Source organism: Telmatherina bonti (genome assembly GCF_933228915.1).
Source record: "Telmatherina bonti genome assembly, chromosome: 8".
Lineage (NCBI taxonomy): Eukaryota > Metazoa > Chordata > Actinopteri > Atheriniformes > Telmatherinidae > Telmatherina > Telmatherina bonti.
Window position 1 is genome coordinate 26,144,752 of NC_136626.1, and position 26,919 is coordinate 26,171,670.

The 26,919-nt window shown below is 40.8% G+C and overlaps 2 protein-coding genes across 3 annotated transcripts in view; both read right to left on the minus strand.

Annotated features, from left to right (window-relative positions):
• LOC306758985 (uncharacterized protein C1orf21 homolog) overlaps nucleotides 1–9,355 on the minus strand; it is a 31,333-nt gene extending 21,978 nt beyond the window's left edge. Inside the window, exon 1 of the mRNA XM_079244454.1 lies at nucleotides 9,219–9,355. The gene's annotated coding sequence lies outside the window, so the exon portion shown is untranslated. The remainder of the gene's footprint in view (nucleotides 1–9,218) is intronic.
• A 1,302-nt stretch (nucleotides 9,356–10,657) lies between these two features.
• edem3 (ER degradation enhancer, mannosidase alpha-like 3) lies at nucleotides 10,658–26,919 on the minus strand. Of its 2 annotated transcripts, XM_079245433.1 has the most exons (21): nucleotides 26,003–26,919; nucleotides 25,838–25,883; nucleotides 25,450–25,550; nucleotides 24,005–24,044; nucleotides 23,518–23,630; nucleotides 23,193–23,346; nucleotides 22,454–22,588; nucleotides 17,547–17,652; nucleotides 17,233–17,330; nucleotides 16,470–16,595; nucleotides 16,295–16,378; nucleotides 15,957–16,040; nucleotides 15,531–15,655; nucleotides 15,219–15,390; nucleotides 14,978–15,123; nucleotides 14,651–14,795; nucleotides 14,272–14,463; nucleotides 13,843–14,008; nucleotides 13,299–13,484; nucleotides 12,863–12,910; nucleotides 10,658–11,875 (listed from the first exon to the last, which is right to left on the minus strand). In XM_079245433.1, exons 1-21 carry the CDS (start codon nucleotides 26,089–26,091, stop codon nucleotides 11,493–11,495), a joined length of 2,739 nt encoding a protein of 912 aa, XP_079101559.1. In that variant the 5' UTR covers nucleotides 26,092–26,919; the 3' UTR covers nucleotides 10,658–11,492. The 2 variants fall into 2 exon arrangements, with proteins under 2 accessions (XP_079101559.1, XP_079101560.1); XM_079245434.1 differs by lacking the exon at nucleotides 12,863–12,910.

The window sequence follows — 26,919 nt, forward strand, 5'->3', positions numbered from 1 at the left end:
GACTCCAGTTGGATCCACTCTGTGATAGTACTGAGCTCCACCAAGCAAGCGACTCTCTGCCACAAGCAAGACCACAGTGGGGCATTGCTCAGTGATGATTTAACCCACAGGACAGCTGGACTCTGCTTCTCGGAGCTCGCCTGCTCCTCTGAGCCGAAGTGTGTCAATGGGTCACTTTTTCTTTGGCGACTCAGCAAAGATGCTCACACTATCCAACCTCCTCCCTCACACATAAGCTAAAGCCAACGTGATCTGATAAACATGCTATATGTGAAAGGGATAAAGGGTCTTACATGGCACACAACCATGTCCCGGTACATGCAGCCAAATCTAGATGCTTTACATTTGCAGCATATGTTTGCCTAAAAGTAGTACAAAATTTTTAAGTTTGGCCAACAGAATGGCACGATGTCAGCTGGTGATGCTTGCAAAATACTCCCAACAATTCTTAAATGCAGGCTCAGACCGAGTGGCATCCTTAGCACAGAGCAAAAGTTTAAGTTGGGGCAAATGTCCATGCTTGCCTACCAAGAGGTGGGAGGTGACATGGTTCTCATTTCTGTGAATAAGGCACTTTTACAAGCCAGTTTGTCAAAGGAGGAACTCTAAAAAGGACCAAGGAGGGAGATGTATGTGTACACGCTTGCATAAACATGCTCTGTGCTCACAGACAGAGCAGTGTGCAGCGTAAAGGTTTCTCAAACACAGAGTTGTGCCAGAGGCAGAGTGAGCAACCACCGAGCCTGAAAAACAGGCTGAGCAGAAGTAAACCAGAGAGGAGTCATAAATGGAGGTTCCTGTGAAAATTGTTGAAAATGTTTGGGATTTTTGTTGTTGTTGTCATTTTCCGCAAGGGTCCTTTAAGAGTAGAGCCTCACTGTGATGGAGAAGGGAGGACTTCAGCTGTTAGGGAGATTGGTAACTCCAGGGCAGGTCTCTCAGAGAGCCGACCTGTGACAGAGCACAGATTAATTCTCTGCCTCATCATGCTGCAAAACTGAGTGCTGAGCCTTACTCTCTGCACTCCTCTATAATAAACTGAAGTGCACTGAGCGGGTCAGTGCATTATGCTATGCTAGCATTCACAGAAAACAGCAACTCCGTAGAGTTTTGCCAAATCTACAGAATTGTCAAGAAAAAAAAGAAGCAAAAGAAATTGTGTGCAAGGTGAATGAGGAAAGTCGTAAACTTTATCCTGATGCAATATTTATATCATGTTTGGTGTGAATATTAGATTTTTATGCTAGTGTTAAAGCTGAAAAATGCATGAAACATCACACGAACACTGAATCAGACATATGAAGCAGTTCCATGATTTAATTTATTCAATTAATTTGACTTTCCAAAAGAAATAAAAACAGTTTTGCAGAGGTGAGCAAAGAATCAAAACAGAAGAAAAACTGCAGGGTTTAAAAGCTTAATTGTGTTTGTCTTTAGTCGTCAGCGGTGTGTTGAGATGGACCTCTGCAACATAATTAATCTGTCATGTAACACTCCCTTGACTTTCATTTTAATATATTACACAACAAGCCAGCTGAAATGTTAGCCTTTAATGCAACTTGACCTGATATGAAAGGTGCTAATGCCTGAATCAACTGGAATATTAAAGCGACAGAAGGATTTCAGAGATGTAACAGACTACCGACATCCTGTTGTGTGTGAGGTTGGCGATGGCCTGAAACATCCATGATACTAAAAGGTAAGACCTCTCCATACAGGAGTACAGTTATAGAGGTCATCTGCATTATTTCAGAGGTTTTTTGGGGGCAAGTGGGAGAAGAAAAAGGAACACTTATCAAAATGCAAATCAGAGGATGAGCCCGAGAGGAATTGGGACTGGGACGGTGTGTTTATTGGTATATTGAGCAGGGAACTGCTAAAAGATCACAAGACACGGTCGTCTAAGTTATGGTACATTTAGATTTTCAATCCCAGAAAAGTTTGATAATTAGTTCCCCAGGTGAGCCGAATTAAAAGGAAAACTACTTGCAGAGGTTGTTCCACATTATTAAACAAGCCACAGTATAAGGGAAAAGAAGGATTCTAAACACAAATGGAAAGTGGGAAATAATGCAATGAAAGGAATAAAAACACAAAAACTTGAGAAAGATCATCCTACTGGTGGTTCAGATGGATGGAGGATGGCCACTATGTCCCAATAAGGCTGTGACGTCAGCAGTGTGGTGAAGTGATGCTTTGGGTTGGAATATGGGAAGTGAGAAGCTAAGCTTCTTTGGGCAGTCAGAGTGTCACAATAACCAGTAAAACAAGCCGTTTCTAGCAGACCGCTTCCTGCCATGGTAGATAAGGAAGAACTACACCTTACAACGAAACCACACAAGATAAATGCAAAGCTTTCAACTCAATCTTTGGCTGCTATGGGTATAAAAGGGAGAAAAACTTCTGGTGTGGTCACTATCATCACCCTGGCCTAACTCTTACTGAGAACATGAGGAGGAAGATCTACAAAACAGCAGTTTTGGGGGATCTGATGTCCTCTAATGAAATCCAGGCAGAAACTATCCATTGACTTACAAGTTTAAAGTATTACAATTTTGAAGGTGATATCAGGGCTCCGATAGTAAAAGTAACATGATGTGTGAATGTGTTGTTTTTAGAAAAAGAATCTATGTAATCCAAAAAAAAAAATACAACTGGTGTACATTTTTAGTTCTTTACAATCGATTTAATCTTTTCATGCTGTGATGTAGAATATATTTTAACATACTGTAATACTTGGTGGAATCAATGTACTTGGTCCTTGTAGATGGAAAAACTGCCTCACTCTACGACTTAATGACTTTTTTCTAGTTGCGTTGAAAGACTAGCAAGACAAGTTGGGGAAAGGTTAAAGTGGGAAAATCTAATCGAAAATTCGAATATTGGGATTTCTTGCTTCACAATTTAAAAAAACATTTTTTATTTAAAAAAAAAAAAGGATTTATTTTTCAATCAATAAAAATAACCTGTGATAAAATTTTGGTCATTTTTATTGATCTTTTTACTTGTCTTCTTGGGCATGAAGCAGCAGAATGATGGTCTGTGTTGTGTTTCCTAATTGAAATCAAGAAAAATAATGAGCAAAAAGAAATTGTGCTTTTTTTTTTTGTTTTGTTTTTAATCTACGAAAATCAGCAATATCGAAGAATTGTGAGAATCACAATTTAAATCAAATCAGCAACCAAAAAAATCAGAATCGAATCGGGACAAAAGCATGTCGTCACAGCCCAGAGAAGATCCAATCAGACTTTATTTCCACATGTGGTCAAGAGGAAGGAGCAGACACGCGGTTTACCAGGAAGACAATACAGTTAGCTCAGATGCACTCTCGTCAACTACCGGGACAAAAATGTCAACACCTGGGAGAATCTGCGGGCCAGCTATTCGGACCCAGTTTTTATTTGATGCAAAGCAAAACCATGAATTGTGAGAACTTTGTGGAGTTTTTGTAAACTATGTGCTCTGACTATCGGTGGTGAAAATTGCACACCAGTAAGCCTGAAATCCACAACGTTAAAGCTAACGTTTCCCCCTAACGCTTTTTCCCCCTTCATTGTCATTACAATTACAGAAGCCACCAGAGGCGGCTACAAAGTACAGGTCATGAGAAGTTACCACATGCGTCTTTTCAACGATTAATGCTTAACTAAAAATGCTGCATCAGTCCAACACTGAGGTCGACTAAATCTACTGTATACTGCACTGTAGACACAGCTTGGGCCGAGGACATACTTGGTTAAAAAACTTGTGTTCACACAGGAAACAAGGTATATTGTGAGTTTTAACCAGGTGTGTTCAGCTCCGGTCCTCGAGGACCACAATCCTGCAGGTTCCTTCCATGTATCCCTGCTCCAACACACCTGACTCAAACTAATCTCTCATTGTATGGAACTTATTTGGCTGTCGGATGCATTTAATGGATTTAATGGAAGCCATATTTGCTCGTTTACTATCCTAAGATTCAACTTGGGGGCACCTTGGAGTCAGAACAGATAAGAGTTAAATTTGTAGGACTTTGGCAAAACTACACAAACGGGGAAAATAGAGGAGGTTCGCCTTCGGTTTATACTGTCAGGCCCCTAAACCAAGCATGGCATGTTTTGCCATAAACTTTCTGTGATTTTGACCACCGTTGGCCCTCTGATCTCACGTCTGGTCAAACTGGCCCCTGCTGGTTACGCATATACTGCTGCTTCTGAACACATAGCTTCGGTTAGCAAGGACACGCACAAACGACACTTCAAACTGACCGTGCATACGTATCATATTAAAGCAAATATATTATTAGCTTTGAAAAACAAAACTACAGAAAAATCGGTTTCAAACGGCGCAGGACTACAGGGCTACAACGGCATATATGGAATCTAGGCTGCTTTCTGATGTGGCTGCCTCATGTCGTTCTGCATCTCTTTGACAGAAAAGCGTTTCAGTACAAGTCCTGGACAAATATAACATAATATTTACTTAAGCAAGGCAGCAAATGCTTCACCTCCCCTCTTATTCCAGTTTAACCACTTCATCAGCCTGACAAGCCAGGGCAGCCACGCCAACACACACATGGCCGATGGACAGTAAAGGTTTCCTTCGAGTGGTGCGCTCAGTCTCCTCGTCCACACTCTCTCCCTGTTGTCTGCTGTTGAGTGTCTCTTTCTTCTTTTCCACTGTTGTAATGAGATGATAAGCTGTCGGGGGGGGTATGGTTAATGTTAAAACAAAGGGAAGGAGGAGGAGACGGATCTTGAACAGGAGCGCCTCTGTTCTTTCAAATGAGACCTCAGCCTGGCCTTGTGGCTAACAGTAAGAGGCACGCTGCATGTAACTAAATAATGTTCTGCTAAAGAAACTCAGCAGGTTTGAGACAAGCTGATGCACACATTCATGTCTATAAAACCAGTAGAGCTGCAGTTGTGCAATCGCCATGGCCATTACCAAAACCTTACACAACTGTAGGTTAAAAACCAGCTAAAAACACTAAAACAGACAGATTTTTGTCACAAAAGTGAAAGCAGAAAGTGGTGAAAGGGGACCTTTCTAGAATACCATTAGCAGCTTAACCCCAGGGACCAGTATAGCAGCCAAATAGAAATCTGAGCTGTAATGGGCTACATTTTGGTGCAGGTAGAACCAAAACATACAAAAATGGATTGTTCCATCTAATGCAGGCAAGAGTAGAGGATAAAATATGTCCTTTGAGGCCTATTAATGGCTGGCATTTGCACCACTGAATTCTCGAGAGCGAGACAGATTCTCCAAAAGCGCGAAGGGCTCGTAGTCACGGCTGTTTTATTCCTTCAGATAGTATTTTGTTCTGCTGATTCTAATGTTAACAGAGGTAAAAAAAAAAAAAAAAAAAAAAAGAAGAAGAAGGTCAGAGTACAAGGCAACTGAGTGGAGTGATGAGCAGGAATTGCTACAGTGATGTCAAATTGGTAAGATTAATAATATAAAGCCTGAGGAGAGTCATTAAAAGTCAACTTTCAGCCAAGCAGCCATCTTTATATCGTCTTTACATATACAATTACTCTTAGCGTGGGTGCGCATGCTTATCATGTTTACTAAGAAACAGCTGCATGGTCGACAGCGTGGGACTGCTTTAAGACAGCAGAAAGGCAAGGTCAAACCTGTTTACGTTTTCTCACCCAGATCCATCTGAATTGCAAACAAACCAGCCCACAAGCTGTAAAATAAGAGGATGCCCACATTAATATTCATGAGTGATTAACACAACTGAAGAAAATAAATATCAGTTTATGTGCATCTGAGAAGCATGCTGCAGGATGACTGGCAAAGCCATTTCAGATGATGTGTGCGAAGGAAAAACACACCAAGTGTTTCCCCGTTCTAGCTCCTCGCTTAAGAAGCTGCAGATCAGCCTGTGTCTCACATCTGAACACGGCTGCTGTGATATGCACTGTGTTATTCTTTTCACATGCAAATCGCTGCTCTTCCCTGTAGAGCAACAAAACCTTTCATTCAACGCGTTGTCCTAATAACACGTAGCATGCAGTTTGTACACGGGAAAAGAGAAGCGATGTATGGAGACAAGGATGATGAAAGAAAGAATTTAATATTAGACGTGGCTCACCGTGGATGCAGTGATCCATCATAAGCCACACATCGGCAAAGAAGGAAATCACCTCCCACAAAAATCCATACACAACTCTTCCTGTCATGAATTTAGTTATCATACTGCCATTACTCAAATACAGCATATAGTTTCTGCCTATGAGATGTGCTTAATAACCACGTCCATATCGCAGCTTCACGGCAGCTTTTAAAACTGTCCAAACATTATCTCTTGATTTATGCTCTTGGACTTTCTCCACCTGGGAGCAGTCATACAACCGGTAAGGGGTGTTTACCAGTTTTTACAGGTTAGAACGTTTGCATTCAAAAGCTGGAGGCGTGTCGGTGAAATTACTTCATGTCAGAAATGTCCTTTTCTGGCCTCAGTGGGTGAAGAATCCTGCCCCACCTGCCAGATGTAAATACAAACGCAAAATAAACCTCCCACTGAAACACGACTTTGAATATCTTGCTGGCTGTCAGAAGGAAGAAGATCCACACCATGTTCATCTTCACAACTATACCATGATGTTTGGTTTTTGGTAGAGCTGCACAATATTTATTTATTTATTTATTGTCTTCGTGCGCTCTTGTTATTCTTTTTGTTTTGGTGTTTTTTTGCCTCTTCTTTGGTTCATTTTCTTCACATCATTTTTTTTTTTTTTTTACCAGTAGTGATACACTTTGTACTGGTGTTTCTATACACACCGTGTATAAACATTCCAGTGAGAAATGGAGCTTGTTAAAAGGAAGCATCAGCACATTATACCACATTTTTCAGTTTTGAAGATATCTTAACTCCAATCAAAGTTGTGTATTTAAACATGCTGAGAAGTCTCTTTTTCTTTTGGAGCATTTGATTTTACAACAATGTTGTTATTATCAAGGTATAGGCCAGTAATGATCACATCACATAGTTTTATCCGCAGCTAAGATTGAAAAGAGATGCAATCTGCCAACTCAGAGGTAGAACATGAATGAAGATTAGGAATAAAGAAGAAAAAAGAAAGAAAAAAAAAAAAAAAAAAGCTCTATTACTGCATTCAGTCTCTGTCTCTGACTCCAAATGGACTCTGAACAAGAGCCCAAATGTAAACACGGTCAGGGACACAGAGATGCTGCTCATCATGTGACCGACACGCACACAGCATGCATGCAAACTTCGCGGCCAATCATTGCTGAATCAAAAAGCGAGCATTCGAAGGCAGAATCTGCAAAAGGGCCAAAAAATGGCTCACACTCACGTCAGTGATGCACAACACCAGCAAGGAGAAAGCAAGTGCACCTTTTCACATCTGGCGCTGCAATATTTGCTCCTCAAGCTCCAGTTATTGTTGGGGGTCATGCAGACAGTCCGATCGCCCAGCCGTGCTCTCAAAGAAGCTGACAGACAAACAGAACCTGGAAGGATCGTGTTGCGCTGGCTTCACGCTCTCTGCACCGCAATACAGACAACCTCATGACACCTGGCAGCACCGAGCACAGAGGCTGCAAAGCAAACACAAGGTGGATGCAAGAGACAGCCATGGGAACTCCCTCCCACGCCCGCAGACAGGGAAGACATCCTGGTAACCATGGAAACCCTCCACCTCTTCACACAGTGACATTACAGGTGTTTCAAATGACGACCCTGACAGGGACCAGATGCTCATCTAAACTGCTTGTCATCAGCTGAGGGTTAAGAGGGCACAGGCTACATAATGGTGACGACTGAGAGGGTGAGGAAGAAGGAAAAGGGAATAAAATTGACCAGCTTGCCTTGGAGAAAGAGAAAGAGGAGGAGTGAGATTCGTGTCTCAGTCATTTCTGCAAGCCACTAGATCAAAAGGCCATATGAGAGCAATAAACACAGCAAATGCATGTGATAAGCAGGTTAGGGAGGCTGTGAGAGGTAGGCAGATGGAAGCAGATGGATGAGGACAGATAGATAAATAAAGCTTTAAGTAGGGGGGCTTGCAACATCCACCCACAGGATTGCTGTTAACCTATATAACCCTGATGTAAGCTGCTGGTGACAGAAGGCTATGCGAGCCAACATGCTGTCCACACCAGCCTAGTCGAACACCACAGAGCAGCACGGTCAACAAATAAACGTGTAGGTCAGGTGAAGTTCATCACATGCTGGAATCTACAGCAGCTCATGACCATAACTGCACATGTAAAAAGGCAGCTGTGAGGTAGACTTGGGAAACTCTGAGGCAATACGGAGTGTGTAACAGAAGTATACCTTTTAAAGTAGGAATTCTGCTAATAATAAGTGCATCAAATCTAATTGTGGCTGTTGAGACTTTGTTAACAGTATCCAGCAGCTTTAGTCTTTCCTCTGGGACACATAAATGCAACAACCAGAATGAGGAACAAAGACAGCAGTTTCTGACTTCATGCCAAAAAAAAAAAAAAAAAAAAAGCCTCCACAGAAGTTGTAGTGACATGGTCTGTGCAAGCAGCAGCAGGAGTTGCAGGAAGCCCCACGCAGTCCTGTCCTGTCCTGTCCAGGAGGCTCAAGCCCCACCACCACCTCCCAACAGCTGGGTCCAGCTGCGTTCCAGGGAGACACTCGGCGCTTTGTTTCCCCACAGGGGGAAAGGTAAAGCAGTGGGGCACAGGGTGCGCAAACCGTCTCTGTGTGCACAAACATAGTTTTGATTTCCTCAAAAAAAAAAAAAAAAAAAAAAAAAAAGAAAGAAAGAAAAGGTGAACGGTCTGTGGCCTTGGTCCTCCCTCAATGGACCGTTTCTCCAGAGACAAACGGCCTCAGACAGGACAGGGTGGCACAGCCATCCAGGATGTGTGGAACATTTGAAACGCGCTGAGCCAAGGCTGTCCAAGCCGAGCCAGCTCAGCACACTAACACGGTCCACGGCAGACACGAACACGTCTCACTTTTTCCACTCCACTTGCGTTTCTAACAGGAATTAATTAAAGAAAGAAAGAAAAAAAGAAAAAAGAAAAGCTGCGGTATGGCCGCAGCGAGCCTCACCCGACAACAAAACCTCGACAGATGCGAACCCCGTGAAGCTGGAGGGAGACCGCCGGGTTAGTCACGCAGGAAAACAGCGAGTAAAGACGCGAGCAGGGACGTGGATCTACCTCGAAGATAAACGGCACCTTTACAAGAACCGACAGGGAAAGTGATCCATGCTAGTACTTACTCAGATGAACCGCTTTCCCCTTCGGTCCACTGGAGGATAGCAGGTCCAGGTCGGTCTTCCGGGCTGTATGCCGGGCGGGATCTGAGCTATGGAGACTGGAGAGCTCAGAGCCTCGAGGACTGAACGTAAACTGTGGCTTGCGTCATTTCAACAGGATGCCACTATTGCGCGTAGCAATGCAGCCATCTTGCTGAGGAGTGCCCCAGCAGCTCACCAATCAGTGCTGGATCAGAACTGCTGGAAGTATTTTGAGCCCAGCAGTGACAGTGATCCAGTCTGCAGGGCTGGATCAGACTTTCCCACGTAGCTGCTCAATCACATGCTCTTTTTTTTTTTTTTTTTTTTGTAAACAGTGACAAAATGCATCCACTTACAAGAAGAGTGAGAGTATAATGGAAATACTTGTTGCTTTCTTTAGATCACATCACAATAAACTTGTGCATAATTAGCACAATAGCATTTTTTTGTGCAAATACAAAGCATTTTTATATTGAACATTTTTAGCTGATAAAATCGAATTCCCATTACTTTATTCTGCAACAAAGGGAACTGCAGCAGTGTGTTAGTTTTTGCCCGCGGTGGTGACCCTGTAAAAAATAAAAATCAGCACTTATTGCAAATATTTATCAATTCAAACAAAGGATAAAGAAAACCCTTTGTCGTGACAAAAATGTTGCTATAAAGATCTACATAAAAACTGCTAAATCAAAACATCATTTCCAGTGAAACTATTACATGATCAAATGTTTTTCTAATTATATCAAGCTGCTTTGTCACAAAGTTTTTAACATAAGAAATGTAAACCCAACTACCATTACTGCCCACTGACAGTATTCATGATTTGTCGCTTAAGGTATTATTTTGGAGCTGTGAAGCTCCTATATGTATTAGCAAATACCTTTAAAATGTGCATGTTCTATTTACTATTCGTTCTGTTCACTTATATGTTTTCCAAACGCTTGATATAACTTTAGAGGTAGAAATGCACCTCTACTCTGCAGTTATCAATTTCACCTCAAACAAGTAGGAGTAAATTCAGCTTCAAAAGCTATGCTGTGACTTAGTAACATGTTCCTATACAGTAATACTATGGCGTTTTCTGAGAATGTTCCAGTAACAGATCTGACATGGTGACTCAAGAGCCCTGATGTGGGTATCCACCCACTGTGTTTGAAAAGAGACCATTTCAAAATCTTGACTTTTCACTCAAACATTTTCCTTTCTTATACAAGTTAACACCCGTTTAATGTTCACTTACAATTTGAAGTCTTACAGCTTTTCCATCTTCATTCACTACTTTTTTTTTTTTTTTTTTAAATTTACCAAGTGTTCCTCCGGATGTCTGGTTTCATTTTTAAGCGCAACGTCCAAATAAACTAAAGTCATCCAAATGTTATAAACCAAAATAATTAAGAAAGTCTTCTTCCTGACTCCCCTTCCAATCTTTATTGGTTCTCATCCTGTTCATTCATTGGCTGGTTTCTGCTCCTTCCAGCCAGTCAGCGACCACAGTATAATAAACAGATCGTACAGCACCCCCACGTGGCAGCCTGTGGATGTGCAACACAGCCCTTTGCTCAGTGAGGGTGTGTCTGTCCCGATGTGGTCTGGAGACTGTGATGGAAGCCAGAACCTGAGCAAACATCTCGATATAATTTCAGTCAACATATCTGAACAAATACATATTTACAAATGATCTTCCAGACTGATTAAGTTTGGTGTTGACTTCATCCACCTTAAAAGCAATGAAGACATTTTTTTTTACCAACAACCCTCATATGATCCAAGACCATCAAAACATTAATTTACCATTACAAATTTTCACATTATAATAAAATCAGTTGGTCAATGGATTAGTGAGAGAGAAAGAAATCATTGAACCAGCATTGATTGCGCTAAAGTCAGAAATGCATAGAGATTAAAACAGTATGAGATGTAAAGCAAACCATGGTTACAACCAGGCTGGTCCAAGTCATTCAGTAAGGGTTGTTATGATCAGACAGAGACTGGATGTCAGGGTGAGGTAATAACCCCGCTGTCTCATCAGTCATTTACCTAAGGATGTCTCCCTTGTGGTCCAGAAATGCAGTATGCAGGCTGCCTTTGCAAGTGATACCTTTAACAGAGCACAAGGACAAGAGGACAAACGACCATGACTGCTTCCCCAGAGTTCATCAGATGGAGACTGGAAATGTGGAGACACACCTCAGATCCAGCTCCCTGCCCAAGATGGGGTAATCCCACAGTCACAGAGCGTGAAGTGTCTCACTACTGTCAGAGCTCGTCCTTCTCCATCTGCTTGAATGCCTCCAAGTCTTCCTGCCAATCAGCTAGCAGCTCATCCACTGACTGACTGCTTGAGTCTGTGCTGCCTTTGGGCTCTTTATTCTTCACAGAGTCTCTCTCCTCTTTAGTCTGAACCACGTCAGACTGTAGCTCTTTGGGACTAACTTCCTCTTGTAGCAGACTAACTTCCTCCCCTGCAGGACTAGTGTCTTCGTCTACAGGACTGACTTCCTCCTGTGCAGGAGACACATCCTTGGGAGCAGATTCATCAAGTTCCACCGTGCTCATCTGTGACTGGCTGACAGGTTCGGATGAAGTGGGAGTCGTCGCCTCAGTTTGACAGTCCTCCTCCGTTTCTTGCATGTCCACACCTGAAAAAGAAGCAGGGGTGTGAGACCGAAAGAGTTTTATGTAAAAAAAAAAAAAAAAAACCACAAAGGACACACACACATGGAAAACACTCTTTTCCTCCTTCTCAGCCAGTAATCTACACTTATCTCTTGTTGGTCATTCAAGTATAATAATAAAAAAAAAAAAAAAGAGAACGGTTTTCATCGAGAGGCTGTCAACTATAACAGCATGGTGCCGACTGTGAGTCATGTTTCCCACAGGAAACACATCGCTGCAGAACAAACTGACAAAAGGACTCTGGCATTAAAAAAAACTGGACTGTGAATTGTGCACAGATCTGGCAGGAGAGAAAGCATATTTGAGCCATTTCTAAAAATGTAGTTGCAGACTGTAAATGAGTTTAGGGAGGAGTTTGCACATTTTATTACACAACCAAGGGAATACATCCAGGGCTGCTATAATTACCACAGTAAGCCTGTAACTTCAAGGCTTTCATAATTCATGTACAGATGGGTACTGGCTGTCTGGTCTCCGTGCTGTAATGATGGCTTTAAGGTTACAGAAACTGCCCATTAATCAAAAGGTTCTGTGGTCTAACGTCTGCTGCAGCAAGAAGAATCCAGAGCAGAGGGATCCTTTACAGCTCTGACTGTGCTGTTATGCAGAAGATACTTAGCTTCTGTCTAGGCATATATATTAGCATTATATATTAAAACCAAAAACCATGTAAACACATGGTTGCACACATGGTCCAATCCAGTGCTGTAACTCCCAGTTTGTCCCTTGACAAAAGACAAAGCGCTGCTATTCCAAAAGCTTTTTATGAGGGGAGGAATCAATGAAATAATAATCTGACTATATTAAGCTTTGCAAGTAAAATCCAAACAAAATCTTGTAATTAGAAGCAGGAGTGAGGAGGAAGGATGTAGGATGCAGATATTAGTACAAAGATTAAGACAAAGGAAGGGTAACATTAAAAGGAGGAGGGAAAAGAAGAGAATACTTACTGTCTTCAATTAGGCTTCCTGGAAGAGGTTTACCTTTGAATATGGCTGCTGCTCATCCAAAGGGGACAGGGTCACAAAAGAAAAAGGGGGAAAAAAAAAGAAAGAAACCAAGAAAGAGAGGAGAGAAAGGTATGGTTACAGGGAATAGAGGGATATGGCAAATAAGGAAAAAAATAGGAAAAGTATGTGGATGAAATGTCAATGAGGGTGTCCACCTTCATCATACCCCATTATAACCACAGGTGGTGGGTGGCTTCAAGTAACGACAACACCCAATCTTTATTTTATGAAGCCAAGCATATAATGAGACTGAGCCAGTGGAGAGATATGAAAACAAACGTCATCAATCTTGTGAGGAGAGAAGAGTGGAGTGAAGAGAGGCTCTCTCATGGCCATTTGACATGATGGGGTGTGGACTAAAGGAAAACCATCAAACCTCTGTCTCTGGCTTTGTCGCTCAGCAGCACCTCCACCTCCCTGTACTCCTTCAGCGCCTCCAACAGGATGTTGCCCTCCTTGTGGAAGAGGAAGAGGAGTGGCAAGGTGATGTCATCTGTGCTGCGGCCATCTCCGGCCATCTGAAAAAGAGGAGCCGTGTCGCTGCTGCTGCCCTCGTTATCATCTGGATGGACCAGAGGGGAGAAAGGAGAAAATAACAGTTAACAGACTACAACTTCATCACTGTCAGAAGAACTAAAGCAGAATGTGAATTGTTTCATATCATTGCCTCAGATACATTTTGGACATCCTGGAACACTGTTAATAAAGTGAAAAAGGAATTTGTCCAGAGTTTATTTAAAGGGAATGTGTAACTCTAACTAAAGAAGTCATCCATATATGCATATGAGATGTTCTGAGCCATGATTTAGTAAGCAAGGCTCTACTGGACAAATACATTTCTATATAATCTAGTTATTGAATAATAATCTAGTCACTGAGAAGTGATGTTCTGTGTTGTGTCGCTTGCTGTGAGCACTGACCGATGACTATGCCACCGATGGCGCCAGCCTTCTGGATGTGCCGGGCTTTCTCTGCAAACATACACTGACCCCTCTGGAGCAGAGCGATGTGGCCCTGGACGTACTCAGCATTGGTGATCTCACTGCAGCCGCCGTAAGGTTCAGCCACAGTCACAAAGCCTCGGACCTGTGTGTGGGAGGAAAAAGGCAGAATTAGCGTTTGTAACGACACACAGCATTGCAGTTTGATTCAACATGTTTGCTTCAGGAGCTTTCAGAAAAACTGTTCTATTTTCTTCAGTTCCAGTAACAAAAAAAACAACACATTATTCCTGGAGAGTTTCTGATCAAAAATACATGGAAAAGGACAGTTTCTCTCTTAGGAAAACAACACAGGAGGAGATTTGAGGATTCATTTATATCTTTTTGGCAAAGCTAAAACAGACTCACCCCAGTGGAACTTTTGGACAGGTCTGTGCCAAACTGTGCTGGACCTGCAGTCAGCACAACCCTGCCAAAGAATGGATGTGAGACGATCTGAATGGCTCTGGGAGGCAGCTGCTCTTTCTGCTGTTGGCTGGACAGCTCCATCATCTCCTGCATGAAACGCACCCCATCCTCTGCTGCTACCGCGCTCACCGCCTAGATGTAGGTGTGACAGAATGGGAGAGGAGAAAGCATTTTATAGAGATGGAAGAAAACCAGAAATAAACACTCTATCTGCCAATTTACCAGGATGAACAAACTGTTAAAAAAAAAAAAAAGACTTCAGCTATGCATGTATTTTTATTCAGTCTGCTACTTGCTGTGTTCTTGTTGCAGAGCTCACCTGTGTAGCATGCTGGACCAGCTGCACTCTGCCGTCTTTTAGGTGGATGAGACTGACTCCCATCCGCCTGAGCAGCTCCAGATGTTCAGGGTTGTTTGCCATAAAATCCTGAGCTCTCAGAGGAGGATGACCCATACCGGGTTCCCTGAGAGGAAAGAGATGGTGAATCTTAAACGTTAAATATCCTGTCTGTCCCTCTATAGCACATTTAAACCTTAGATTTTAAATGAAGCTCGATGGAAAATAATAAGTTATAATGTTAACAGCTGTTAAAGAAAACAGACTAAACAAGACTGATGACCAGGTTGAACATGGAGGTTTACACACCTGTAAGGAGCAGGACGCGGACAACTCTTGTCAACGGCGCTACGGATTGGTTCTCTCAGGTTACGAGGGAAGGCAGGGTCAGGAAAAAGCAGGCGAGTGTTCGGACACGTCCAGTCAAAGTTGGAGTCATCCAGCTCGTCCTCTGTCTATAACAGAAGGACAGATTAGGTTGTTACAAGGAATCCACATAAACACTTTGATCAATTGAAATATATGAGTTATAATGAGTCAAACATATTACTGTTTTGTTTAAGGAAGAGGATGAGGAGAGCGGGACCGTGGAAAGAGACAGAGGCAGCAGGTGTGCCTCAGTCGTGAAGACGTAGTCTTCCACATCAAATGGAAGTTCGTCCGCCTCAGCGAACAGCAGGAAGAGATATTTAAACATCTCAGCAAGGAAGAAAGAGTCCATTCTGACAGAAAAGAAGACATGTCAAAACATGGAGTCAAATTTTATTCAACTTCTTTCTGTAATTAATCATTATGGGCATTTTTTTCCAGTTTAATCCGTGTACATCTACCATCATTGTTCAATCAATCACTGTACACTGACCGGTCCTCGTGGCTCCCTGTGCGGACGTCCTTCATGGCAGCAAAGCCGCAGGGGACACGAGCAAAGCGATTGAGGTTCTCCATAATGGTGCGACCTGCCTCCAGGTAGTAAGGGTCTCCTGTGGCCTGGAGAAAGAAGAGTGCAATGAGGTGATTATGAGCAACAAAGGAAAGGACAGTACAGATACGTCGAGTATTTCAAAAATACTTCAAAGATTTATGTTGTTTTGATCAGATAATAAGCAACCAGTGTTTAGCATTTTGTAAGCTGCTTGACTGCAGTTGAAATGTTTTTCTTACAAGCTGATGGAAGACGATGGGGGAAAGTTAAAACTGCTAAAAAGCAATGTAAGATACAAACTTTTGTCCCTCTGTTGTGTCTGTGAATCAAGACTATATGATTTATGTCTGCGTCTCAGTAAATTACCTTATAAAGGAAATAGGTGCTCTCTGCAAACTCGGGCCTCAGGGGATGTTGAGCCCAGTGTACCCTGAAATCAGTAGTGAAGGCCTGAGGACAGAAGGGAAGGACAAAGGGGTGAACACACCCATCCCAAGTTGCAATGAAACCCAACCACGGAAATTTGCGTGCAACCGTGTCACATGAATTACAAGCTTGCTTATTTCCAAAAAAAAGTTTTGTCTGGAAACACAAGCCTTATGTGGTAATCTGATTCTACAGCCAAGTGACAGAGTTTGTACTTGAAGCTGCAATGAAAGCCAAAGTTTTCACACTTTTAAGTCACACACAGAAAGGCAGAGTACCTCTGGGAGAAAGTTGTGCTTTTTTGTAACTTGGTACAACATCTCATGAGTCTCAATTGCAGGGCGGATATCTCCTTTCAACACCTGAAGCAGAAACAATATGTAAGAAGTGAAATAAATGGTCAAAGATTTCATCAAAGCAGCAAATCTGGCTGATTAAATGATCCAATCAGACCTGCAGACCAGGAAAGAAAGCCAGGAGAGAATCCATCCAGGTGCGAGCAGGAAGCAGAGGTTTGTGGATGTGGACATCCAGCAGCAAAGGAGGCTGGCTGATGTATTTCATTATAGATGCATAGTGCTAAATGGGACATAAACAGTTGACATAATGAGCGTGTAACTAACTCAAGGTGAGGGTGGAATACAAAAAAAAAAAAAAAAAAAGTACATACATGGTGTTTGAAATTGCACATATGAGCCAGAAGACATAATGTTCTGAAAACTTGACATCAAGCCTTAACAGTATTTTTATATCATTAAATATTTATGGCAAAGTAAGAAATAATCAATAAAAGTACATTATTCATAAAGAGATTAACATCAGAAATCTGAGATGACTTGAATTGAAAAAAACATTCACATCCTATTAGATTTAAACAAAAACATTACAAATTATATTTTTCTCATTCTGACAGTGAGAAGCAAAAGAAAAAAAACAAACAGTTAATAAATATAAATAAACTTATTATATTATAATAAGCATCACAGTAAGCATATAAAGAAATAATCCTGCAAGGCCTTAAAAAGTATTTAGCTCGGAAAAGAATGGTAAAACTCAGCTTCTTTTATAAAAACTTCATGAAAGTTTATAAATCCAACAGTATTTTAATCTGCGTTAACAACTGCAGCATGTTGTTGTGATAAATGTCATCATGCACACAAAGAGGCATCTAATTACACTGGAACTGTGTGTATGAGTCTGAAGTGTGTGTCCTTACAATATTGAACCGTTGCAGAAACAGGTCATCTCCCAAGAGGACGTAGGCCTTCAGCAGGTATTCATAGTACGAGTCAATTCCAGCTCCAACTCCACTATCTGGAAACAAACAAAATAATCTGTAATCCATAATCCATTGCCTTATAGAACAATAGAAACCAGCGGAGACAAACAGTGTTCTGTCTGTACTCCTCTACTCTCTGACTGAACCAACGCACTTCAAACTTCTCCCATTTACCAGCCACTAATCTGATGTCCTTTCCCCGTTGATCCCCGTGACTCAGTCCCAACCAAACCCTCCTCTTCTTCGCTCACCTCTTCTGACCCACTCTCCTGAGTGAATGTTGATGGTGGTTCCCACCAGATTGCTGTTTCTCTGCCTCTTCTCCCACAGAAAGTCCAGGGCTCTCCGGGCATGGTCCTGTGTGAGTGTGAAGACAGATGCATTATTGATTTTAAAAAAAAAAAAAGTAAAAATCAATCTGCTGTTGCTCTTCTCTGCTTAAATGATTACAGTATTGACTCTGTGCTTGCTCAGCAGTTTCCTGCTGCCAGGATTCTAACCACTCGTTTCAGACTCGAGCAGAAATACCCAACCTTTCTCTTTTGTTCTTAACCCTGGAGACAGCTTGGTTAAGAAGTCAATCAGATGTCCTTATTTAAACTTCATTATATAGCATTTTTCCACAAAGGCAGGCCACAGAAAGAAAGTTAATAATGGAGGATGACTCCGGTGCCAGGGTCCTATAAAGTGCATGTTGTTTGACTATCGCATGAGTTATGCTCTCATAGTAAGCATAATTAACAGCACAGTAGCTTTAACCATCACAATGTAGCACATCTAATGTTGGCTGTGATGAAATTTGAACTTTAAGGGAAATATAACTACAACCACAATTAGTTCCATCCATCCATTTTCTTAATGGCTTAGACCAATTCAGGGTTGGCGGAAGCTGGAGCAGATCCCAGTAATCATGGGCGAGAGGCAGGATACACCCTGGACAGGACACCAGTGAACACAGCTAATTTTAGCTTAGAAAAAACTGCATCATATTCTACCTAAAATCAGCTCATCTTTACCTATTTCTGTATGCCCTCATGCTTCTGTTAAAGTTCTTTACATTTAATATTACCCTTTTTTGCTTTAGCTTTTATGAGTTTTTCTCTATTTAAATGCTTTAGATTTTTTTTTTTTTTACACCGTTGGGAAAAAAAAAAAAAAGGAACATATAATCATTATGGTGTGACTCAAAGTCTATGACATTTCTGGCAAATTAATCTGTCCAGTAAGACTGATTGTAAATCAATTTCATCTGCATTTGTACACATGGAAGAAACAACAAGTAGAGATGAAAGGCAACTAGCAAGACAACTGCTATAAAAGAAACGGTCCTGCAAGTAGGTTTCCATTTCCCTGGCTTCATCTTTTGTCTGATTTTTGGTCATGTTTGCATTTGACCAGTGCTTTCACCACTACAGGTAGCATGAGTCATGCCTGCAAACTACACAAATTGCTCAAATTGTGCATCTCATCCAGGATGACACATCAATGCAAGCTGAGGCACGAAGATTTGCTGTATCTTTGAGCATTATGCGGAGAGCATAGAGGCGATACCAGGAAACAGACCAGTATGCCAGGAGATGTAGAGGAAGCTGGAGGAGGACAACAGCCGAGCAGCAGAACTGTTATCTGCTCTTTTGTGGAAAGAGAACCGAGATGAGTACTGCCAGTGCACCTACTAAATTACCTCAAGCAGGCAATTAATGTGCATGTTTCTGCTCAGACTGTCAGACAGAGGCTCCATGAGGCCTGATGTCTATAAGCTGGACCTGTTTTCACAGCCCAACACCATGCAGACAGACTTGCATTTGCCAGAGAACACCAGGATTGGCAGATTCGCCTCTGGCATCCTGTGCTCTTCATGGATGAAAGCAGGTTCACACTGAGCACATATGACAGATGTGTGAGTCAGGAGACAAGGTGGAGAACATTCTGCTTCCTAAAACATTCTTCAGCATGATCAGCTTGGCAGTGGTTCAGAGATGGTCTGCGGAGACATTTCCTTGGAGGGATGCATGGGCCTCCATGTGCCAGATCAAATGCTGGTGCAGTGGGAACTGGGTTTCTCCTGTTGCATTACGATGCTCGCCCTCATGTGGCTCGAGTGTCTCAGCAGTTCCTGGATGATTAAAACAATGATTCTATGGACTGGACTGCCCATTCACCAGACCTGAATCCAGTCAAGTCACTGGAGCACCATGTCTCGCCAGCACACCCCATCAGACTGTCCAGGGTAGACTAGTGTCCTGATTCAAGTCTGGGAGATCACTTAAGAGAACATTTGTTATCTTAACAAGAGCATGCCCAGACATTGTAGGGAGGGCGTACAGGCATGTGGATGCCTGCCCCACACCCACACCCACACACACACACACACCTGACCATCATTTGCAATCGTCTTAAAGGGGCTCTATTATGCTATTTCTAGTTTTCTGAGCTTTCTACAGTGATATAGTGTTGAATACTCATCAGACATGAGTGGCATCGTTTTTTAATCACCTAAATGCATGCTTGAGTTTTCCAGCACTCTGGCATGGCGACTGAAATAACAAATAATTAGTTTTAGAGAGTTTTTTCAACTCTGAAAGTTTCATGGCGTCCTGGGGGAGGGACTCAGTGATTGGTCATCTTCTCTAGGTTGTGAGTGTTCATGAGAAGAAAGCCACACCCACCTTCACTGGTCAGTATAACTACTCCTAGCAGTTAACCAATCAGACGCAGCCTGCATGTAGGATATAGGGCGGAGTTTTCTCTGTTATTTCAGTTTATTCTTATGTTATTTTGTACTGAACTCATTCCAGTCAGTAATGAGTACAGATTTTCAACTGGAATGTTTCATTCACCAGTATCTAGAATGTGTAAATAGTTTATATATATATTTTTATGTGCTGTCAGATGCCAGAGACTCCAGAAAGAAATGAGCTAAATATCTGTATTAATTTGCAATTTTTACCTGATGTTTATTCTTAATTAAACTAATCAGAAAAAAAATAGTTTCATCTCCATCACAGGTCTATTACAAACAGAAAGAGATATCTGGCACAAGTTAGTTATGAAAGCTTACAGAAACAAATGAAGACATTCATTTGTTTATTTGTAATCAAGATTGAAGTATGAAATACGCACAAATAAATATTTGCATGATGTCATATCAACTTAATTTTAATTAAAATTAGCTACTGGATTTCTATTTGTTCTTCATCTTTACCCATTTTTAATCATGGGTTACACCAGCATGGAGAAAATACCATCCATCCATTCATCCCCTATGCTTTGAGACCGGTCAAATTCATCATGGTTAAATTGGGCCAACTCCACACAGAAAGGTCCCAGTTAGTCAGCAGGTTCAGTACACCACTACTTATTGTTAGATGATTGTTACTAACTGCTAACCATAGCACCACTGTGCCACCTAGAGGAGAAGCATTACCAGACTAATATCTCATTATTGCTAAGATAAGCAGTCAGCTGGAGCAGTGTTTATTAGGCGACAAAGGGAAAGCTGTTGGAGTGTGAACCCCTGACAAGCTTTTTAGTTGAAAATCAAAATAATTTTGTGAAAAAAAATAGATATAACGCTGACACTCATCAAGTCAGATTTCACAGATGTAATAGCCACAACGCAAGCAACACAAACTCGCTCATTAAGTCTGTTACAGGTGAGGAAATTACAATCTTTACACTGTGAAGGTCCCAGTTAAGTATTACAAAGCTTAACCCTGCAGCATAAAATGCATAAAAAGTATTTTTAAAAATAACTTTTTCATATCTTTTATTAATAATCCATGCACAGACAAATAAGTTGCTGGTGGATTGATTATTTGAACATATTGAGGGTGATTTCATTTTCAGTTCATATGATTTTTACTTAGATATGATGTGAATGATGATACTTTCTACTATGTAAATACAACGCATACTCAATTATGATCCTCATTGCAAGGTTGTCTCAGTTTGGCTCAGGATAATAATTAAGGCCAGTGAGTAATAGATAGAAGAAGAATGCTTAGCTGATTACGTAACTACTGATAAATGATGATAACCATTTGTGTGAATGCCGAGGTCTTCATTTATTGTGTTAGAAATGCGACAGACTGAAGATACTTCAAGCCAGAAATACTAAACTGCTTTCTGTCATATACAATTCCAAACAACTTATCAGCTTCATAATAAAACCCAGTAAGATCATTGTTTGACTTGAGACTTATTCGTTAAATATTTCCTTTCACAAAACTATCTGAAATTTGCAATATTTCATCTTACGTCTGTGTTGATCGGAGTGGGTCGTAGAAAAAGCTGCATTGAAGTTGCAAAAGATTATCAGTTTTCAACCTAGTTAACCACATACTGAGTATGGTAGCAGTAGGTCAGCGTAATTCTTCTATTTGGACACACACCCTAACCATGTCCAATAGAACATAGGGTTAACACATAACCCTAACTCTTGCCAATGTTGCTGCAGAATTTTTCTTCAGATTTATTAGAATACTATACCTACCTACCGTACCTGTGATATAAGCAGTGTGACAGGTTCAGTTATAAAAAGAAAAGAATGAGATGCCAGCGTGAACATTTGTTACTTGGCAGATGCAGTATTTACCTCTCATCACATAACAGGGTGGTTTCACAAAGCAAATATCTGCAATGTGATCCAAAAGGAACCGGAGTTGTTGTAGGGTGTGGCAGGTTGGTTCTGCCTGTACAAATATCAATGTGTTTTCTAGCTAATATGAAACTCAATATGGTAGTGACATATACATAAGTCTTGATAGAACAGAAGAATCCATCACCTGCGTATTTTAAGAGTTGTTTGAAAAACATGGAAATTTTTATTCCTACACAGAAAATATGGATAAATGAGGAAAATTGGCTATAAACTAAAAGAAAGAAGGGGTCTCTTACAATATATCCTTGTCAGCCTACTGACAGTTTTTAGTTTTTCCTATCATTATTCCTTTTTGTTGTTGTTTTTTAGAGGATTTCTAATATGATTGCTAATATGCTGACATATTCAGAAATTCTTTGCTCTTTTTATGTGGTTACTACAATTAGTTTCGTTTGGTTTAGTTCAATAAAGTAGTTGTGTCCCAAATAATTAGTTACTTACTCACTTTACTTAATGTAGGCTATATTTACAATACAGGATCGGATTAAAAGATACCTCAAACACAGGGTCCCCAGTGAAGCGACTTAACGCAGCAAACTCCAGGATGATGGTTCCTGCACATGCCGTACAGGTGTCTGTTTCTGTGCCCGTTCGAGTCTCAGGACCCCTGACACCATATTTCAAGTTTACCTTAAACAAAGAAATAAAAAATAAATTAATAAAACATTAAATATATGTATTTAGATAGTCACATTAGATTTACAAGTGAGTTTGTAAGAAAACAAGTCAGCCATGAAAACACCAGCATGTAAAGGCTGTGAGGAGAGCAGTGAAGCAGACAATGGAAATATTTGCTCATAATCTGAAATAATTCCATCAGAAAATCTAGATAAAAATTTTGTCATGTCAAAAAAAGTTTAATCCTGACATAATAAAAGTTTGATTGCCATATAAATTACTAATTTCCTCAGTTATTCATCCAACTAATCAACTGTTTCAACAGCTGGGGGAGGATTTATGGTCCAATAATCACGGTAATAGCTTTAAATGCAAAGTATATATTTACTGCATTTCAGATATTTCCTAAAACTTTAATAGGAAATCTGTATATAAAAATATGCTGCCAACCAATGGCAGCCATTTGGCAGCATATTTTTAGCACCACCAAATGGTGCTAAAAACGTTTGCAAATTTAAGTATAAAATTAGGAAAATCTACATTTTTTTGGCTTTAGACAGCTGAATTGCAAAACTTTATTTTACAGTGCACATAACTTCCAGTGTGTCTGTCTCACCCTGGGATACGGCAGGCCGCTGCTGGTGTTAAAGGCCGGTAGAAGTCGGAGTCCGATGTCTTTGGCCATGTGAAGAAGTTCATCCTGGTACCACTGCATATGTTGCCCTCCATCCTTCAGCATCACAGCCATGGAGTGGCCCCCCAGCAAACCTCTGAAAACACCCAAAACAAAATTAAGTTCAATATAATTCACTGACTTCTTCTGTCTTTTGTCCATTTGTCAGTAAAGAAGCTTTCCTTTCACATAATGTTTGTATGAAAAACTACTAGAGTTGTTTTTTTCTTCATAATAACTAGATGTTACCAGTCCGGCCCAGTCTCACCCAAGGACTCGAATGTTGGTTTCAAACACTGACACCACAATGTCATTGTCCAGCCGTACATCTGCCAGGACTCTCCTCACTGCAGCCTCAAACTCTGTCGTCTTATTTAAAAGCTGTCAGGCAGAAACAGCAAAGAGGAGGCTGAATAATGTAGGTTCTCATTTAATTAAAGCACTTTTTGGCTTTTACTGTATGAATGTGTTTCTACACACCACTGGGCTATTCAGCTCAGTTTCACAAAGGCCTGCAGGTTTTTAATGTATTCACTTAAATGGTTCTCACAACCTATAAAAATCTGCTAAAGTATTCATTGTTTCAGTCAGGTGTGTTGGAGAAGAGCAACACTGAGAACCTGCAGGACTGTGGCCCTCGTGGTACCAAGATGAATAACCCTGCCATTCAGCACGTATATGACATTTACATAATTTTATCTTCACTGTTACAGAGACAAAAGCAAATATGAAGAGCAAATAGAAACCATACTTACCACCAAAGTGTCAAGGGTGTCTATGAGTGTCAGAGAAAACCTGGCACAAAGAAATAGACATTGTTAAATGTATATTCACACTGATCATTTATATTTGTCAAAATGAATAAAAGTCAAAGTTTAGGTAGATTAAAGAATTGTACAGATGAAAACCAAAGATAGAAATCAGTCATCCAAACAGGTCTGACTCCGATGTCACATCGGCAATGAGTCTCATGTCCAAACAAGATTTAGACTAAATAATTCATGCTTTTATCTAGATTATTGTAAATAAGTACAGATTGCATTACGGCTGTTTTTAAGCGACAATCCTGCAATTCACGTCACAACCAGTTAACTTTGGGTCAAAACACAGGTGTGACTTACCAACAACCTAAAACATAAAACTTACAACTTACGCTGTAGGGAGTGCCTTCAGGCACTTGGAGGCCACACACACTCCTGAACCTCACAGAAGTCAGCCTGTGATCTGATCACTTTGACACATAATCCATTACACATAGTTTAAGAACGACACTTATTTTTAAAATAATTCTAAATCCAGACCACCAAGGATTAATACTCTTGACTATTATATTATATTATTCATTCATTCATTCATTTTCTGAACCGCTTAATCCAATTCAGGGTCGCGGGGAAGCTGGAGCCTATCCCAGCTGTCTTTGGGCGACAGGCAGGGTACACCCTGGACAGCTCGCCAGTCCATCGCAGGGCCACACAGAGACGAACAACCACTCGTGCTCACACTCACTCCTAAGGGCAATTTAGAGTAACCAATTAACCTAAAGTGCATGTCTTGGGATGGTGGGAGGAAGCCAGAGTACCCAGAGAGAACCCACGCATACAAGGGGAGAACATGCAAACTCCACACAGAAAGGCCACTGACCAAACAGTAAAAGGATCGAACCAGTGACCTTCTTGCTGTGAGGCAACAGTGCTAACCACTGTGCCACCATGCAGCCCTATATTATATCATATCATATCATATCATATTGATTCATTCATTGTCCGAACTGCTTAGTCTTATTGTCTTATTAAGGGTCACAGGGTAGCTGGTGCCTATCCTGGCAGTCTTAGAGCGAAAGGCGGGGTACAACCTGGGCAGGTCGCCACTCCATCTAAGGTATATCATAATATTTTATAATATGATTAAGCTACCTTGAACATAGATAGATAGATAGATAGATAGATAGATAGATAGATAGATAGATAGATAGATAAATAAATAAATAAAAACTTGAAAGCAAGATCAACTGGCTCTGAACAAAGATGTTTTTCAACAATCCTTTTCATTATATAGAGATATTGCAGTATCTTAAATTCAGCACTCGGCTCACTGACACATGTAAACACACAGCTTCCTCCTGTGCGATAATTGTCAACAATGTAATTTCAATATGCTAGATGTCAAAAAAAAAAAAACAGCGATGCAATGCACCACTTACTTTCCAAGAGCATCATCAACATCCCCTCGACTGGGTTCCAGTCCACGCACTCTTCCTCTACATGTGAGAGGCATCAGCTCGTCTGCCGGATATGCATGGTCCTAGAGGCACACAAACACACTTTGACACATAATCCCACACACATTGTTTAAGCACAACAATATTACACCAGTTCAATAATCATTCACCGTTTAATATTTTCCATTTGGATCAATGCTACTGGATCACTCGTCATTGAATCAATGTGTGGTATTTATATCTATCAATGTATTTCTAAATCCCTGCTGTACAAGGATAAGTAGCTCTAATTTCATGAAACAAATACAATTTAAGAAAAAAACAACTCTGTAAACCTGAAACATAGGTTAGTAAAAAATGGAGTACTTACCATATAATTCTGATAGGCATGGTCAAACATCTCAACCACTTGGTTCCTTTGATGAAAGTACAGAAACAGCATTAGATATCCAGGGTTAAAAAAAAAACTAAAAAAAAAAAACTTTTCTCACATTAATATGTTGAGATTTTTTTTTTTTTTTTTTTTTAAATTTACCTCAACCTGTTCTTCTCCTCCCGGGACATGGCTTGTCCAAGGCCACATAAAGCTCCAAACAGCAATAATAAGTAAAAGACTGGCGGCATTGTGGTTTTGGGGAAAGATCGCAGCAATGTGCACACAACTACACCTCAGCTTCCAGTCTGTCACTGCATATATATTTACCCATTACTACCCCAACAAAACAGCTCAGACTTGCAAAACAGCCAAGCAACATGAACGGACACTTTTCCTATAATCTATACCAGTGAGATCATTTTAAATCACTGTTATGGCTTTGACCAGGTACAAGCTGATGATCTAGGCTTTGTTAAGTTTGTTACCAAACACACAATCTGTGTTCCACTGAGACAAGAAAGTGTCAAAATTTGACTTATAAACATTATTTGTGTGTCTTATAAACATCATTTGTATTCCAACACAGCTAAAAGTGCAACCAAATAGTTTGAAAGGAATGTTGTTACTTCAAGGAGCCTCACATCTGGCAAAAAATGTACAAGGTATTAAAGTGCAAACTGTTCCACGTCCTGTAGCGTGTCACACCTGTTTACCTTTAGCTAAGTTAAGTCTTGACAATTTTCTCTACTTACATTAAACAGCTCGTTTTAAAAAGAAATAAAAAATAAAATAACTACTTAATTGAAGCTTCTGTACGTACCACCCGCCGATGTCACTTTCTAAGCCTTTGTTTGAAAATAGTTCATCATTTCCTTCTCCTGACAGATCTATTTCGTCAGCTAGTTAGACAAGCACTTGTCAGGGTTTAATTAGCTAACTATGCTAACTTGTCCGGTTAGTAACAACAGGCAAACCAGGAACACGAAACAAGTCGAAATCAGCTGTCTCCATGGTTGAACATCAGACGTACTAGACTAGCTTTTCTGTCCTTCAGGTTATATAATTAATAAAGTATA